The 19,649-nt window shown below is 40.8% G+C and overlaps 2 protein-coding genes across 3 annotated transcripts in view; both read right to left on the bottom strand.

The window, feature by feature from the left end:
* The window catches only part of LOC111239490 (A disintegrin and metalloproteinase with thrombospondin motifs 2-like), a 21,163-nt gene extending 10,572 nt beyond the window's left edge, over window positions 1–10,591 (bottom strand). For both annotated transcript variants that reach the window (XM_022769377.1, XM_022769378.1), the window contains exons 1-8: window positions 10,504–10,591; window positions 7,298–7,791; window positions 5,026–5,227; window positions 1,859–1,965; window positions 1,683–1,766; window positions 957–1,040; window positions 269–422; window positions 59–164 (exon numbers count right to left, since the gene is read on the bottom strand). In XM_022769377.1, coding sequence (XP_022625098.1) covers window positions 59–164; window positions 269–422; window positions 957–1,040; window positions 1,683–1,766; window positions 1,859–1,965; window positions 5,026–5,227; window positions 7,298–7,791; window positions 10,504–10,591 — 1,319 coding nt within the window. The remainder of the gene's footprint in view (window positions 1–58; window positions 165–268; window positions 423–956; window positions 1,041–1,682; window positions 1,767–1,858; window positions 1,966–5,025; window positions 5,228–7,297; window positions 7,792–10,503) is intronic.
* A 3,274-nt stretch (window positions 10,592–13,865) lies between these two features.
* LOC111239502 (GTPase IMAP family member 7-like) lies at window positions 13,866–16,574 on the bottom strand. Its single transcript, XM_022769391.1, has 2 exons — window positions 16,561–16,574; window positions 13,866–15,371 (listed from the first exon to the last, which is right to left on the bottom strand). The coding sequence occupies exons 1-2, from the start codon at window positions 16,572–16,574 to the stop codon at window positions 14,414–14,416; spliced, it is 972 nt and encodes a 323-aa protein (XP_022625112.1). The 3' UTR covers window positions 13,866–14,413.
* Between the last annotated feature and the right edge of the window lie 3,075 nt (window positions 16,575–19,649).

The following is a 19,649-nucleotide window of genomic DNA, read 5'->3' as shown; positions in this document are numbered from 1 at the left end:
TGTGTGTGTGTGTGTGTGTGTGTGTGTGTGTGTGTGTGTGTGTGTGTGTGTGTCTCACACGTGTCCTGTTTCATGTGCAGCTACGAAGGCCGAGGAAAAACCGTCCTCCAAGACCAGGACACAACTCCGATGTAAGTGACACATTCCTGTGACAGGAGCATAACCTGCAGAGACAGATCAAAAGGTCAGAGGTCATCAGACATCATCAGGTCGTGGTGATTAGCAGCAGCAGTAGTGTTAGTAGTACTTGTAGTATCAGCAGTAGTACCCTGCATGCCGGAGGGGCCGAACTCCTGCCTGGTCAGGTAGATGGTGTGGTCGTGCTGCTCGGCGTGACTCTGCTCCCTCTGGTGGAGGTACGACCAGCCACAAACGTTCTCCAGACTCTTCTGAGGGTTCCCCACAGAGATCAGCTCCTGGGACTGAACCAGGGACACTGTTGGTTTTTAGTATTTAACTTCCTGTGTGTGCAGGGGTGTGATGGAGGATGGACAGTGTGCTCAGTCTTTTTCCAGAAACATTGAGAACCAGTTTTGTCTCTGTTCAGCAGAAAATATCTGACAGTCTTTGAACTCACTACGAGAGTTATAAACTCAAAGTATCAGCCCAGTGGGACTGAACACCAGCAGTGACCAAACAGGTGGAGGGGATCATTTGAAAACTAAGCAGAAAATAGTCAGTCAGCAGCATCAGCACCTCCCTGCCCCTCTCTTGTCTCTCTAGACAGAACTAGTGATATGAAATCTGGAGCTTCAATGTAAAGCTGCATGAAGCTAAACTGATCCTGGGAACTTACTTGATTAAAACTAAAGAATAAAGATGATATTTAACAACAGATTGTCACAGGTCTGAACTGAGAGTTCTTTTGAGCTGTAAAACCAACTCAGAAATCTTCTCTGAACAACAGAACGATGTCTGGACCAGGAACCTTCAGCAGCTGTGAGACAGTTGAATACCTTTGTTGGTGACAGCATGATGATCCTGACCAGGACTACATTGATGTTGGCGCCCAAAGAATGATCCTGATAGATCTCATTAACCTGGAACAAAGAGAGAGAAGCACATCTGGAGAAATACTAGAACGTCATCTAGAATTAATTCTCCTAGAACTGCAACCTCCTCATGGGTTCCTGTTGTTCTGCAGCTGTGGAGTCACCAGACTAGTAAACCGATTCTAGGTGTCAGACAAAAACTGGCTCATTGACCTTGTCCAGAGGAGGTAAATTATCCAGACATGGCAGAGGAGTTCAAAGGAGAGTGGCTGGGACTCATGAGGTCTGTCTGGGCAGTTTTGCATTGATGTCCTTTCTGAATGTGGAGTTCTCCACAAACCCAAGCAGACCCAAACTACAACTTGGAAGAAGACTGACTCATCTCTCTGGTTCAGGTCTGAGGCTTCAGCAATTGGACCAGGACTGAAGGGGATTCTGGTTATTGTTGGTTTTCATGTCTCTACAGCGTCTCCTTGAGACGTGGTGAACAGTATCACGATGTTCATGGTAAAAGAAAACTGGAAACCTTCTGTCACTGAGCCGGACAGTTGAACACTTTTACTCTCACAGGGATGATGGAGTGCTCAAAGGAGGTCGATCATGTAATGAACTAATCAGTAAGTTTACCAGGTAAGACCAGACTCACCACGACTCATCACTTTAACCACCACACCAACATGTTTCACCTACTATGTTCATCAGGGTCAGAAGGTATTTCTGAATGTTATCTCGGCCGTGGAAAAGAAGAACAGAGTAATCCACCGCTAACAAGACCTGGAGGAAGAGAAGAGAACAGGAGGATACAAGAGTTCAATGAACCCTCAGTTCAACAGTTCATCCATGTGTATATTAAACAGTTTGTTAACCTCGATGTTGAATAGCTCAGCCTCCTCAATGTAGCGCCGTCGTCGAGCTGAGCCGGACGCTGACCACAGCAGGTTCTGGTTCAAGTTCAGAGAACCTAAAAGAGGACCTGGAGACGACACAAGAATAACCTCTGTCATCAGTTCAATCATCTTTACACAAGCAGTGAAGTCGCTGTAACATTCATCTCAAATGTAACAAACTTTTAGTCGTAGTTTGTCAGTGACCTCAGGTGACCTCAACCACCTTCAGGTGACCTCAATGACTCTCAGGTGACTTCAACAACCTTCAGGTGACCTCAATGACTTTCAGGTGACCTACAACCTTCAGGTGACCTCAATGACTTTCAGGTGACCTACAACCTTCAGGTGATCTCAATGACTTTGAGGTGACCTACAACCTTCAGGTGACCTCAATGACTCTCAGGTGACCTCAACCACCTTCAGGTGACCTCAATGACTTTCAGGTGACCTACAACCTTCAGGTGACTTCAATGACTCTCAGGTGACCTCTATGACTCTCAGGTGACCTCAACAACCTTCAGGTGACCTCAAAGACTCTCAGGTGACCTCAACCACCTTCAGGTGACCTCATCGTCTCTCAGGTGACCTCAACCACCTTCAGCTGACTTCACCATCTCTCAGGTGACCATCATACTGATGTCTAGCCGTGGTGTTGTGTGTTACAGCAGCTCATCATACACAGATCAGATCATTTGCAGATGCGTCGTTTGTTCTCTGACCTGAGGACAGAACAACCAGGTGTCTGGATCTGCAGGTAAGTTATCAACACGTCAGTGAGCAGGAAGCAGAACGAGTCTCTTGGTCAAAGTTCAGACTGGTTCTACTGTCAAACGCTGTGTTTTCATTGGTCATTGTAGGAAGCAAACAGCTGTGAGTCCTCAGTTTAGTTGTGTGTTGGTCTAAAGTCCAGACACACTGTGTTTAACACTGCCCCCCCCCCCGCCTCTGGTAGATAAGACAGGGTTATCTAACCCTTGTCCCTGCAGCGGTGTCTCCTGGAGAACAGACCACGACATGTGACAGGATGTTTTCAGTCAGACTAAACATGCGGGTCATTGGACTGTTGTCCTGTAAAACTCCTGAATATGATATTTGTGCTCCAGCTGTGCTCATCTGTAAACAACAATGCCACAGTCTAACATCCAACATGTGTTTGCCTCTGTTGAATCTGTTGTCAGGGAAATGACATCAGCGATCAGAGACAGACCACTACGGGCTGAGTTCAGCTGAAGTGATATGAAGCTCTCTCCTGATTGGCTGAAGTTTTGAAGACGGCAAGTCAAACTAAAGACAGCGAACTACAATCCATCGACTCTGAGCCCAAACCTCCAAAACCTCCAAGAATCTGTAACTGCCACGTCGCAGCTGACTCTGTGTGTGTGTGTGTGTTGTAAAGCTCCCGTTGTCTCTGCCAAGTTTCCTGGAACAATTTCACTGTTTCAGTTTGATTCTTTCCTTCTGCAGAAACAGCGCAGCAGATGATCTGAAGGATTTCAACAATTACACTGTAAAAAACACAGTTCATCTTCTGTGTATCTGAGGCTCAGAGCTACAGCAGCTCTCTACAGCATTCATGACATACATTCATCTTTTATAAAGACGAGTTCCAACAGCTCCTCTTTATAAAGGTCAACACCACCACCTCACATACAACATACATGACAACATCACAACAAACATCAGAACATACATCACAACATACATCACAACAAACATCACAACATATATCACAACATACATCACAACATACATCACAACATACATCACAACATACATTACAACATACATCACAACATACATCACAACATACATCACAACATACATCACAACATACATCACAACATACATCACAACATACATCACAACATACATCACAACATACATCACAACATACATCACAACATACATCACAACATACATCACAACATACATCACAACATACATCACAACATACATCACAACATACATCACAACATACATCACAACATACATCACAACATACATCACAACATACATCACAACATACATCACAACATACATCACAACATACATCACAACATACATCACAACATACATCACAACATACATCACAACATACATCACAACATACATCACAACATACATCACAACATACATCACAACATACATCACAACATACATCACAACATACATCACAACATACATCACAACATACATCACAACATACATCACAACATACATCACAACATACATCACAACATACATCACAACATACATCACAACATACATCACAACATACATCACAACATACATCACAACATACATCACAACATACATCACAACATACATCACAACATACATCACAACATACATCACAACATACATCACAACATACATCACAACATACATCACAACATACATCACAACATACATCACAACATACATCACAACATACATCACAACATACATCACAACAAACATCCCAACATCACAACAAACATCACAACAAACATCACAACATACATCACAACAAACATCACAACATACATCACAACATCACAACATACATCACAACAAACATCACAACATACATCACAACATACATCACAACATACATCACAACATACATCACAACATACATGACAACAAACATCACAACATACATGACAACATCACATGACAACATGACAACAAACATCAAAAGATACATGACAACATCACAACAACCATCACAACATCCATCACAACATCCATCACAACATACATCACAACATGACAACATACGTCACAACATGACAACATACATCACAACAAACATCACAACATCCATCACAACATCCATCACAACATACATCACAACATACATCACAACATACATGACAACAAACATCACAACATACATGACAACATCACATGACAACATGACAACAAACATCAAAAGATACATGACAACATCACAACATCCATCACAACATCCATCACAACATCCATCACAACATACATCACAACATGACAACAAACATCACAACAAACATCACAACATCCATCACAACATCCATCACAACATACATCACAACATGACAACATACATCACAACATGACAACAAACATCACAAACATGTATGTACATGTGGATATAATTGACTGAAAACTGAATCTGTTCTTACCTCGGAGGAAGTCATCAGTACTTTGATTGACAGCTTCAGTTTGATTGACAGCTTCAGTTTGATTGACAGCTGGCTTTTTCTTGATGGCTGAGGAGCGATAAACGATGTGCTGTCGTCCTCCTTCCTCCTCCTCCTCCTCCTTCTTCCTTCGATCCAACGGCTCAATGAAGAACTCCTCCTCACCTGTTTGGATCATCCCTGCCTGAGAGACACAGAGAGCTGTCATCTACTGATTCTACTGTATCTACTGAATCCATTGAATCTACTGAATTTATTGTATCTACTAAATCTACTAAATCTCCTGTATCTACTGAATCTATTAAATCTACTGTATCTACTGAATCTACTAAATCTACTGTATCTACTGAATCTACTGTATCTATTGTATATAATGTTCTATCTATCTATCTATCTATCTATCTATCTATCTATCTATCTATCTATCTATCTATCTTCTCATCATTATTCACACCTGTGGGAACTACACCTGTGTGAAATACCACCTGTAGTTCTTTCCTCACTTCAGTCCCTGACATCTTTAGTTGAAGTGATTCCTTCGGTCTTAGACAAAGATAAGTTAAACCTAAAATACTCAAGTCAACAATGCCGGCGACAGTCAGAGCAGCAGCCATTTTGTTTTCATTCACAAACATTCACTTGGACTCCAGGATGAACTGATGAGATTATAGTGGTCAAAGGTCAAAGGTCAAGGTCAAGGTCAGTGTGACCTCAGAAAACACATTAGCCATTACTTCACACTCATGGTTAATATCTAATATGTCTGTGGATAAACAGGATGTGACCTGACGCTCTGAGGAGGAGTAAACCCTGACTGGGACTCGGAGGCGTGGCTCTCCTGAGTCCAACTGAAGCCTCAGCTCAGATATGACCAACACACTCAGCAGCTGTTTCTGTAACTGCGACTGCAGCAGGAAAATATTCCCCTACATTTTTTTCTTTCCTTCTCCTCGTCCACTTCAGCCTCCTCTCATCTGTCCTGCACATCTGGCTTAAATCAGCCGCCCTTCCCCCGCTGTAAGAAGTGAAGGTATACACTCAGTGAATCAGGCAGATTCACTGAGTTAAAGAGATGTCAGTCCGACATGTTTCACAGTGTTTGGTTTCTGTCTCTGCAGTCTGCTCCCACATGTATCTACTGTTTCTATTCACTGGTTCTACTCTCTGCTTCCTACAAGTTCACTTTACATTAAATCTGTATTTGTGTTTTATTTTGAAAACTTGAAAACTATGAAAGAACACTTAAATAATGAGGGTTTATATTGTTCCTTTGTTCTGATGAACAGGGTGTCTCTCTTCGGAGGGTGAAACTGCAGCTGTTAGAAATTCTCTGTGGCTGCACATGGAAAACCAGCTGTCCAAACATCTGCCTGCATCAGCAGCTGGAGCTGCAGCTTCATCACAGAGGACGACGATGTCGTTTCTTCATCGCTCCCATGAGAGAAACGTTTCAATGTCAGGTGACATCAAGTCACATGACCTGACTCCAGTCATTTTAAAGAACTGTTGAGTCTGTTTTACTGGACAAACCAGACGAGGATTCACACTCTGACTGAGAGTTTAAAGAGCAGAGTGTGACAGTGATTCTGATCAGGTCTGAACGGGTCTGATCGGGTCTGATCGGGTCTGTTGGTGGTTCCAGATTTAGACCTTCCTCCACATGGACAAAGGTATTTATTAAAACAGGTGGTAATATGACCATAACCATGACACTTTGTTGGCCAATCAGAGCCCTGGGAAAAGTTAGTACCAGTTCCTTTAGGTAAACAACAATGACATCACAACATCATCTACACGTCAACACTGAACATCCTGTGTAGGTGTGGCCAGAGACCGAAGGAGAGCTCAGCACTGTTCACTTTATCTAATTGTCTATTTATTTCTATTTTATAATGTTTTTATTTTACTTCCGTCTGTGTTTATGTTGTTGATTTATTGTTGAATGAAGCTTTTGTTAATAAAGTTAGTTACTAGTTAATAATCTAATCAGTTCTGAATATTAACTGAAAACCTTTATATGTTGATGAAGCTGCGGCTTTAACAGGAACCTGACGCTGATTCAAGGTGTTTGCTGCATTAAACCTCCACTGAATATTCATATAATTAATACTCATAGATTTCACTGCATCATATCGTTTACTCGCGATTGGGAACAGATGCCATGTGACCCTGAGATGGTCCACGGCCCGGGGGTTTGGACCCTTGGCTGTGTGTGATTTCAAAACTAGTTGTGGACTCATCAGTTGACACTTACCAGTCCGTCACAGTTGCTGATGGCGACAGATGTGTCCTCCATGTTTGACACCTCCCCTGTGTAGAAGCAGCTGGTGTCTCCTATTGGCTGAGAGTGAAGATGTCCTGACTCCTCCCACTCCACGGTGGCGGTGGGGGCGACAAGACGAGAGTTTGGACGCAGCCGCAGGTGGAGTTCCTGACCAAACACCGTCACGTTGTAGTAAAGCTCCACCTCCTCGGCCCTGTAACCCCGCCCCTTCCAGCTGTAGCCTGTCTGGTTAGATGATGATTCTTCTGTGGGCGGGGCCAGAGATAATGTGGGTGTGTTAATTTGAGATTGTCTTTTGATTCTGACATCGTCCACGTCAGTGTGTGTGTCCTCTGCGTGGTGGGCGTGTCTTTTTCTGCGGCGCAGGTGGTGGGCAGAGACTGATGCCGACAGGAAACGCCCCTCTGAGTCAGTCCTGATTGGACGAACGACACCGAACTCTGACAGAACCTGATGGAGAGAACCTGACAGAGACAGAGATGAATTAACTTTCATGTTTCAGTCTTGAGTCATAAGAGTGAGCACTAGACTTTTCCACACTGTGAGGACATTTCTACACTATGAGGACATTTTTACACTGTGAGGACATTTCTACACTGTGAGGACATTTCTACATTATTTCTACACTATGAGGACATTTCTACATTATGAGGACATTTCTACACTATGAGGACATTTCTACATTATGAGGACATTTCTACATTATGAGGACATTTCTAGACTGTGAGGACATTTCTACACTATGAGGACATTTCTACATTATGAGGACATTTCTACACTATGAGGACATTTCTACATTATGAGGACATTTTTACACTGTGAGGACATTTCTAAACTATGAGGACATTTCTACACTATGAGGACTTTTGGGCCGGTCCTCAAAACTTCGAATGACTGCTTGAAGGTTCAGGCTTGTCTCATGGTTCAGGTTAGATTCAGGTGTGGGGCCAGGGGTCAGGGGTCAGGGGTCAGGGATCAGGGATCAGGGAATGCATTATGTCAGACAGAGTCCTCACAAGTATAGAAAGACAAGGAGCAGTATCTGAGATGATTTAGTGAGGATGGAAAGATGCTGTGAGGTCATGGAGGTCATAGGTGTCTCTCTCTCTCTCGCTCTCTCTCTCTCTCACACACACACACACACACACATACACACACACACACACACACACACACACACACACACACACACACACACACAGAGGATATGATGAAATATGATCTGAATCCTTCACATTCCCCAAACGCCAGAAACACATAAACACAAAGATTTATGGGAAAAACGTAGAGAGAACGTTCCTCTGAGTCAGAGACAGAACAGTCAGAGAACTGAGTGAGAACATACAAAGAACCATTAGAGAACAGAGAGCAGACAAATAGATGGATGTTGTTCCATCATTCAGAATCATCTCCATCTGCTGCTTAAACGATCACAACATCACTGGGAACACTGGGACACCACAGCTGCTCAGTGATTGGTCAGTCTGCTCGGTCTGTTTCACCTTGACCTTCATTTCAGAGGTCAGAGGTCACAGTCTGGAAGACTACACAACAACCAAAGAGGAAGTTAGAGGATCAACAGTGAAGTATGAACTGTAACTGTAAGAGTAGCTACAACCAAAGTAACCATAGTACTAAGTCATAATACCAGTAGTACTAACAGTCATAGTACCAGTAGTACTATGTCATAGTACCAGTAGTACTAACGGTCATAGTACCAGTAGTACTAGTAGTAATAATGGTGTCAATATTAACTGTGGTAGATAAAGTTGTAGTACTGCTGATAGACGTAGAATCAGTTGTACAACACTAGTAGCAGTATTAACAGAAGTAATCATACTACTACTACTATAGTGGTCGATGTAGCAATACTAGTACAAGCAATAGAAACAGTAGTACCAGGAGCAATAATATTAACAGTAGCAGTGATAGCACTGACAGTAAGAGGAACAGTAGCATTAGTAGAAGTATCAGAAGTTGTAGTACTGGTAATAGTAATTGTACTAACTGTACTACTGTAGTGATAGTAGAAACACTGAAAGCAGAAGTTATAGTAGTACAACTACTATGAATTTAGTAGTAGTAGCAGTAGTAGCAGTAATAGTAGTAATACTAGTAGTAGTATTAGTAGTAGTATCACAGTAGTAGTAGTATTAGTATCAGTAGTAGTATCAGTAGTAGTAGTACTAGCACTAGTATTAGCAGTATTAGCAGTAGTAGTAGTGGTATCAGTAGTAGCGGCAGTAGTAGTAGTAGCAGTAGTAGTAATAGTAGTAGTAGTATCTGTAGTAGCAGCAGTAGTAGTAGTAGTAGTAGTGGTAGTAGTAGTATCTGTAGTAGCAGCAGTAGTAGTAGTAGTAGTAGTAGTGGTAGTAGTAGTCCCTGGGTTTGGTGGCCTGTCCCCAGTTGGTGCAGTCCCCAGAAATGTCCCTGTTTTTCACTGCTAATTAAAAACAGACGTAGCATTGGGCTTATTTTGGCCAACAGAGGGAGCTAGCTGTTAGCTATAGCACTTTCGGAATTGAAGCTAAAACCATCGAAACAGAGTTATCCAATCAGATTTTGCAGTTTTTTGTTGTCTCTAGGCAGAGAAAAGTTCAGCGGGCTCACTCATTGGTTGGGAGTTCATAACCGGGCAGTAAACTAACAAAAACAAACATATCCAAGCCCCCCAGCTGGAACGTGAAAAAATAGTTTTAATGTTGGAAGAAGTGAAGAAGAAGAAGTTTCCTGTCTGCGATGAACATCACATGACAACATTCACAACCTTTTAGGAAAAAGGCTTTTGATTCTTTTGATCTGTGGACACTTACAAACTAAAGGAAAATAAACAATTAATGAAAAGACCGACAATAGGACTTCACGACTGCTTCAATGTTCAGGAGTTGTCATTTTATCAGTCTGCCTTCACCATAGTTTATAACAGTACAACAGTTACCATGGGCAACATACATAAAACCAGGAATGTCCTCCTTTTTATTCCAGAGGTCGAAACAATGGATGTGTTAGTGAGATATTGAGCATCAAACCGTTTTTCTATTTCAGAAAGTGGCAGTAGTTGTAGTATCAGTAGTAGTAGTAGTAGCAGTAGGAGCAGTAGTAGTACTACTATTAGTAGTACTAGTAGTAGTACTAGTAGTAGTAGTAGTATATTTATATTTGCAGCAGTGTCTCACCTGTGTCGTCACTGATGTAAACTGAGTGTAAACAGTTGATCTGCAGCAGAAACACAATAATCAATAATCCATAATGACTGTCCTGCATCCTGACGGAGAGACAGCTGAGAGACAGACGGCTGAGAGACAGACAGCTGGGAGACAGACGGCTGAGAGACAGGCGGCTGAGAGACAGACAGAGACAGTCAGAGTGACGGAGCTGAACAGACTGAACTCTCTAACAGACTCTCCTCCTCCTCTGGGTCATTACCTCCTCCCTCTGTCTGACTCCTCCCCCTCACTGCTCAGCTGCGGTCTGCAGTAACAGCACAGCTGGAGTACTGCAGTATTACTCCTACTGTAGTACTACAGTAATTCTCATACAGCAGTACTCCTACAGTAGTACTTTACAGTAGTACTCAAGTGTTTATATATCTGTAGTACTGTTGTGGTCCACTAGATGGAGGCAGCTGATTTTAAACACTGAATGTTTATATGTTATAATGTGAATGTATAAGTGAACAGTATATATCTAATGTATCTATGTATTTACCAGTCTATTAAAATAACATACATATAAAACGTCTTTGTGTATTTATGTTTTTCTCATTAATTTAAACCTGTTTTATCTTGACTCTCTACTAGTACTCTCTCAGTCTCTCAGTCTTTCCTCTCTGACCTGGATGTCTTGGACAAAGCCCTCTCTTGGTTTGAATCCTCTCTCGCCATCTCTCCTTGAGTGTCATGACAACGACAAATGTCCACCCCCCCACCCCAAATGGAGTCTTCCAGGGATCAATAGTAGGAATCGACTAATTATCGGTATCATTCTGTTTTTTAACTGATAAAATAAAATATCTGTGAATAAACGTTACTGCCTTCCATTTTAAAAAGGGGAGGGGTCAAACATATTATTGGGTGATAATAATAATAATAAATGATAAAACTATTTAATTAAAGAGTATCTTTAGGTCACCAGGTGAATCAGGTCACAGGTGAGAAAATCAAGAGAAATCAACCAGTTAATTCCAGGTAGGCTCTTTGCAGCCTGTGATTACACCTGAAAATAAACACTTAGTGATCAGTTTATTAGGAACATTAAACTGATGTAGTCTGATACAGTCCTGCAGTAAATCCTCCTTCATGAAGGTGTTAATCTTCAGTTTGTGTTAAAATAGTTTCAGACAGATGTTGATGGTCATTGTGGAGCTGTGTTACATTACACAGCTGTTTCTGTCACTGATAGAAACAGGGTGGACAAAATAATAGAAACACCTGGACAGCAGTAGTTCTGTGTTGGTATATCGATCCAAATATCAGCTATCCGTCCTCTTGATTACCGATGATCGGTATTGCCCTGAAAATGATCAATAACAACATCACCTCTTCTTCTTTTAAACCAAGGACAAGGACACCAGGGTCAAAGACACCTGGTGTCCGGTTTGATGAGCCACTCTCCTCTGACCTGAGTCTACGAGTTAATGTAGTAGCTTCACACACACACACACACACACACACACACACACACACACACACACACACACACAAACGCACACACACACACAGGTGAGCCTCTGTGTTATGTGTGTGAGCTACGCCACCTGCTGGACTGACATTTTAATACAGAGTAGAGAAACTTCACCTGTTCTGTTCACAGAGACGTCGTCGTGTCACTGAACAGCGTTCATCACCATGTTCTACCTGCAGAACACAGAACACGTGTAGAACGTGATAATGAACATCGACACATCAGTGTGTGGGCTGATCATTGTTCCTGCTGACATGATGCCTGAAAACCAAACTCTCATCATAATTCAACAAACAGAAACGACTGCAGCTCCAACTAAATGAATAATACATTTAAAGGTTATAAACTCAACCTTCAGCTGCCACTAAATGTCTCATTCCAGCTGCATCTCAGACCAAAACAAGTTCATGGAGCCACACCTCCACACCTGATACCAACACACGGACCAGAGAAGATTACAGATTACATCACACAGAGGGGGTGTGGCTTCGTTCTCTGCTCAGGACGCCATTACTCCACTATATCTTCACATAGAAAACAGCTCTTTGCTGCTGTATCATCATTTAAAGTCTTGTTTATATAACCTTTAATTAACATTGCTCCAGACAGGAAAAAATCCTCTGGCTACAAAACCACAAACAACATATAGAGAAAATACTGGAGCTTTCCATTGAAACTTAAATGTTGAGTAGTAACATATGTCAAAAGGTCATATGCATAATATATATAGCACATATACATGTACAGATCTACTGGCTGGAGTTGTCGTCTCTGAGAGAAACCCTCACATGAACACAGAGCTGTTTGATTTTGATGTGTATGGTTTATTCTTTACAAAGACAGAACAAAATGACTGATGTCAAATCAACAGCAAATGATGCAACATGAAGGTGACGTATTCGGTGAGTATTCAACAGGAAACATCAACATGGCTGAGGTCAAAGAGAAAGAACAGGAAGAGGAGTTTGACCTCATTATGGTGAGGTGTGTGTTCAGTTCAGCGCTCACAAAAAATATGGTCATGCACAACACTGTACATATGTATACGTTGTATACTTCACACTGTATGTATGAATTATATGTTGTATCACTATAATCAGACAAACTCAAATCACTGTTACATGAATTCAACTTGTAGCAGAGATTCTACAATGAGTCTCTTTCAGATCATCTTACTTTAAAGTTTATCTGTGATAAGAGGTGGAACAGTTTAAACTGTTGAACTGTTCCTGTGTCAGTCTACAGTCAGACTGAAGGGTGACACCTAGTGGCAGAAACATGTTGGTGCTGCTGCAGAGAGACCTGTGAACAGAGCAGAGCTTTCTCCCACAATTCACAGCGGCATGATCTGAGGAGGTGAGGAGTGTGTTTGCTTTGGGAACCTCAGAATTGCAACTTTAATCAATAATAATCTACAATCTATAATCAATATATAATCATGTATAATGTGTCAGAAATTAAACAAAATTACACGAGAAAATACATTTGAACAGAAACATAAAATCTTCACTGACGTTTTATTTCCTACGATCCTGGAAACTAAACTGGTGAAATAATTCCTGTTTGTGTTGGACCAGTAGAACCAGTGCAGTGGAGACGGACTTCCTCTGAGTCAGTCCACTCTGTCCGGACCCAGCAGAACCACTCTTACCTGATACACCAGGTCATCATGTCTGTGACTGTGTGAAACCCTCTGACCATCAGTTCACAGTTTTATGACACATTGTCATAATCATCAGTCTCAATTCGTCCTTTATTTTTAAAGGGAGGACATTTTGTTTTTTGGTGATATTAAAAAAACATTCTGTATTTTGATGCTTTAATGAATGTGTTGTAATAATGGTCTTGATACTGATCATCATTTGACATGTTTATATTTATTAACATGAGAGAACACAGATAACATACATGTGATATATGAACCAACATGTCACTGTTGTTCCTGCTTTAAATCTCACGTTACCAACACAGAAACATCTCTACAATCTTTCCTACAAACTTTCCTTCTCTACAACACCTCCTCTGACAGCACAAGAAAACAAGCTTTATTCAAGATTAAACTTTTTATTAATGAATCATTCAAACAAATCAACTGCAGTTTGTCCTTTAAATCACACATTAAAGAATATGATGTGGATTGTTTTGGACTGAAGAGATCACCAGTGTCTCTTTAATCACATGATGAATAATGAATAATAATTATTGAAACTAAAATGCGGAAGATCTCTAACATTAACAGAAAACTACCTGCTGGTGAAGATGATGCGTTCAAGAACAGAAGCAGAAAAATAAACGAGATGTGATCAAAACAAAGTTACACACAGTTACCATGATTATTTTCCCTTTATATCATTTTAATAATGTTATAATGAGCTGAAGATGATCTTTAATTAATATTACATATCACTGTTTAGCACGTGCCTTTTTCACTGCTGCAGCTATACCTATGACTGCAGCTCCCAATGCAACTCCGACTGCAGCTCCTACTGCAGCTCCTACTGGACCCCCCACAAGTCCAACTGCTGCTCCAACTTCTGCTCCAACAGCTACTTCAACAGCTACTCCAGCTGCTGCTCCACCAGCTGCTCCGAGAACTCCTAAAGCACCAGCCAGCATTCCCTGTATGAACTTGTTATGTTTCTCTGCCCTTCTTCTTGCCTCTTTGAAGGTCAGATCTGGATATTTTTTCTTAAGACATCTCATTTCTTCTTTTATGGCTCTCTCAGCCTCTTGGAGCGTTTCATTGGTGTAGTAGTTTCCTCCATTTCTCTGAACCATGGTGTTGATCTTCTTCAGCAGCTCACGGACTTGAGATGGATCTTTGTCTATGTTGTTGAAAACATGGTGTCCTCCATGACACTGACTGAGGAAGTCATGGAGAGCTTTATTTTTACCAATTACTTTTTCTATAGAAACTCCCTCTACATTCAGCTCGTCTCCATGGGTGAACAAGACCATGGTGTAAAGTGCTGCCTCTTTTCCAAACATGTCCTGAATGATTTTCACTGTTTCTTCTTCTTCTTTTGTGAATCTTCCCAACTGGATCACGAACAGGAACACATGAGGACCAGGAGCAGCCATTGAGATGGTTTTAACGATCTCTTCTGTCACCTTCTCTTGAGTTTCATTGGTGTCAAACAGACCTGGAGTATCAACAACCGCCAGTGTTTTACCTTCAAACTCTCCTGTTTCCTTCTGACACTCTGATGTCACTGTGTCAGCAGACAATTCAGATTGAAAAACCTTCTTCCTTAAGATGGTGTTTCCTGTTGCACTTTTCCCAGCTCCAGTTTTCCCAACAAGCACAATCCTGAAGTCTGACTCCTCTAACTCCTCTAACTCCTCTAACTCCTCAACACACCTTGAGGAATTTCACAAACACATTATTGATGTTGTAAAGAACAAACTCTAAATTAAACATCACCACTGTAGCATCATCAGAACCTCTATATAACTCTTACACTTAAACCCCAGGAAACAAAGTGCTGTCTTGTTGTTTTCAGACCAGTCTGGGCGACACAGAGCTGACAGGGTTAACAGTCAGTAACAGACTGTGAAGACGTGTTTTATCAGAAAACTTTTTCTTGCCACTTGTTTTCCTTCAACCACACTGAGGATCTGACTCCAGCTGTTACAGCTAAACTCTAACTGAACTTTCATTAAGGAAGTTGTGAGCAAAGTTAACAAACAGGAAATAGGTTGTGTTGAAGCTACCGCTGAGGACAGACAGCATTTCCTTATAGTTTTTATATTTGAAGGCTCAATACATCTTTCCCGATCAGATGAAAGACGTGAAATATAGTTTCAATATAGAAATAACGTTAAAATAAACTGAGTAAAACTAGTTTCATGATCATTAATCACAGCTTCATCATGCTCTATCCAAAGTTCCTGTATGTGATATTTCAATTAACTACAGAACAGGAAATTAGTAAAGTTGTAAATGTTAAAGTTGTAAATGTACTTACTCAATAACATGTATTTGTCCATGTTTGTCTTTGACGGGCCGTTCTGTGAAGTCTTGTCTCTGTTGCTGTGTTGTTAGTCACTAGTTTCACGATCATCTCGTCTCTATAACCTGCCCCTGTCTCCTCCCTGTGACACGTCACGGCCTCCCACAGCTGAGAGCTGTCACACCAGAAATCAGACATGAAACTGACGACTGCTGCCACATCCAGTCATAAAGCAACAAGTCCTCCAACCTGACAACACTGTCCCGACCCTCAGATACCACCCACAGGACTGCTCCAGGGACAGGTGTGCCAGACCTTTGTTGTCATGGTTACACTAATAAACACATTTCACACTCAATAATGAAGTACTTCCTCTATATGTGATATACTGGGTTATATGTTGTTATATCTAGTCAGGCACCTTTTTGGTCAGCCCAGGTTGTCCTGTAGGGTCCTAGAGTTAGTGTGTGTGTGTAATTCTATATAAAAACAAGAACAGGGACTCTGGCCAAGATTAGGGTTTGAACAAGGCAAAACAGCAAAGTGAACAATAAGTAAATTGACTGCCTTAAAATATAAATTGGAATCTTAAAGTACCTTAAACCGGACATGCCTAACAGAAAGTTTGAAGCTAGGCTAGCTGCAGACTCGACCCAAGCAAACAGGTGTGACCCCGACTACTCACAGAGGGATACGAACAGCAGCAGTGTGAAGAGAAAAACTTCTCCTGTTACTCCAACAAAATCTACGGCACCACCTCTAAAGCAAAAGACTTCAGAGGGACTGAATGAAGTATCAAATACAACGCTCGTCATAGCAATTGAAAAGCTAACCTAAAAAATCCACCAATTTAGCGAAAACTCAGTGATAGCGGCTGACATCACCAGGTTAGTGGAGATGAATGCTGCCAAGATTAAAGACTGGAAGACCAAGATACATGCACTGGAAAAGGAAACATCCCACCTTCTCAATAAACAAGGAGCTGAAAGAAAAGGTGATGGAGCTGGAGCGGGACAAGAGAAGATGGAACCTCAAAATTCATGGTCTGAAAGAACAAGATGACAAATACACCCGAGGCATAGTCAAAGACATCCTGTCTAAAATAGCACCACAGTGGACCGCTTCAATGGATACAGTGGTCAAAACAGTTCACCGCCTTGGGAGGAAAGAGGAGGGAAGACACTGTCAAATCATCCTGCAGTCCCCCCTGAGACAGCACCGGGATGCCATCTGGAAGCTATCCAATAGGCTCCCTCTGCTGCATGGCCGAAGATGGAGCAAGCCACAGCAGCAGGAAAGGCAGCGTTCTTCAGAAGACATGTGGGATACATCAATGGTTACTCTGGATCAGAGAGGATACAAGGTACAAGTTAAAACAATGTTTGAAACTGTTACAAGATTCCAACTTCCTCATGTCTTCATTTAAAGTTTTTTTTATAGTTTGAGGGGATCCCAATTTTAAAGACAGGAGTGGGAAAAAAGAAAATCAGTCTAAAGATGGATTTTTGATAACTGTACTTGAGCTCATTCAAATATTCACCTCTTTTCTCAGAGCTACATTATTAAAGCTTTAGCACATTTAAGAGGTAGAAAAGGTGAAGCTGAGCAGTTATATTACTCAATAGTATTACTTCTTTTAGATGACTGCCTATTAAATGGTTTATTATTTCAATCTCATTTTATATTAATATTTTTTAATGTTTTTCATTTTAGATCAATGCTTTTAAATATGTTTTATGTTCATTTTATGCCTTTTCATGTGAAGCTCTTGGTGCAGGTCATTTCTTTGTTGTAAAAAAACTACATTTTGTGTATGAAAAGAGCTATACAGATTAAGGCTATCATTATTTTTATTTTTATCATTATTATTAATATTATTGTTAGAAAGGGGCTTTGCAACATTATTCAGAACCAAAGCTATCGCCCTTAAGTCTTTAATTTCTTACTCCCTTTTCATATATGTCTACCTTTATTCCTACAGTTTCTCATGTTTCACTTAATACCAGGGGTCTAAGAGATTCTATAAAAAGGAAATCAATCTTCCTGTTTTGTAAAAATGAAAAAGCACAATGTTTTCTTCTCCAAGAAACTTATTCGAATGACTTGGATGAAAAATTGTGGTCAAATCAGCAGAGAGATAAAATACTGTATAGTCACGGTACAAATAGGTCAGCCGGTGTTGCAATTCTTTTAAACTTCTCTGGGAAGATTGGGGTACGACTTTAATCAAAACAAAACTATGATTACTGAAATTACAAAGACTATAAAAGAGCTTTGTCAGATTTTATATTTGGTGGGGAACCCTATTAGTGTCCTCTGCCATAAAAACTAAACCTTCAAAAGTTTTCAAAGTCAAATTGAGGCCTGTTATCAGAGCAGACAGTGGTTGCTCTCAGCTTGGACTTTCACTTGGTCTTCTGCTGTTATTCTCACTGCTTAGAGAGACCAGAGTTACCAGTCACTAGGTAGGTTTTACATTTGTGCTCATGTAAGTCCATATCAACAGGCTGCCCTGCCCTCTAATTCACACAGCAGAACTGACATGTATCTAGCCTTCATTTAAGGTATTTGTGTTAATATGTTTAATTAAGGCTCTAAATGCTTCTTCCACCACTGAAAGTCAAACAATAACACAAAGTAAGAAAATCTGCAGGTTTGGAATAAATGCAAATTTTTCCTTAGTGCTGATTATAATCAGTAAATCAGTTTTAAACCTGTTGGTCCAGATGCTTGTGCGTGTGTTGAACTGTGGATCAAAATGGCCGACATCAGATAACTTTATGTCCCACAGGAACAAAATGGCCGCACGGGAACATCTGCCACACCTTCATTTCTCTTGTCAGAACAAACTTTATTCTCTCCCTTCAAACTGACTGAACAGGTGACTTCACCTTTAACCTTCTCCCTCATGAAATAAATTAGAGCCACAGTGATGACTTCAGAGGAGGAAACACACAGACAATGAACCAAAGCACAAAGTGAAAGTAAAGACAGAGACATTAGAAATACTGACAGGAATTAGAAATTAACCAATTAACAATTATTATCAATAATAATAAATAATAATACAATCATTAATTAAAAACAAACACCTGTAATAAAGTATAGAAATGACAAACACTGTTGTACTGCAGACAGAACTTAGTAAGAGAATGGACATACAGGTGTTTAAGTTATGACGTAAGAAGACAGGTGTCATCTGCACGTGAAGAAGAATAATGATTAAAATAAATGATAAATACTGACCGATCACTGTGTCAGTCTCTGCTGTGTCCTCTCTCTGCTGCCGAATGAGTCCGTCTACAGTTTGTGTCTACACAGCTTGAACTGCTGCCGGAAGTCACGCTACATTCAAAATAAAAGTCACTTGTTTCTTTTTTATTTATGCAAATAAAAATAACTAATGTGCAATAATGAAGCTACCTTTCATTTTACTTTGAAATGTTTGAACGGAAACTGTCTGTTGGGCTGTTCATGTCCAAAGGTGATCCTGAATAATGTGATGTGGTGACACCTTGTGGAAGAAACAGGCAACAGCAGGGCCTGTGAGCACCAACACACCACCAGGAGAGGACACAGAGTCAGTTCATTTTTCATTCATTCATCCTCCACATTATCAGAGTTTTTATTTTAAGGTGAAAAAGGTTGATCAGAAACCTTCAGCACTCAGTCTTATACGCTCAGAC

The sequence above is a fragment of the Seriola dumerili genome, unplaced genomic scaffold (assembly GCF_002260705.1).
Source record: "Seriola dumerili isolate Sdu_G_001 unplaced genomic scaffold, Sdu_1.0 BDQW01002927.1, whole genome shotgun sequence".
In the NCBI taxonomy this organism is placed as follows: domain Eukaryota; kingdom Metazoa; phylum Chordata; class Actinopteri; order Carangiformes; family Carangidae; genus Seriola; species Seriola dumerili.
This window is presented reverse-complemented; position numbering and strand designations above follow the sequence as displayed.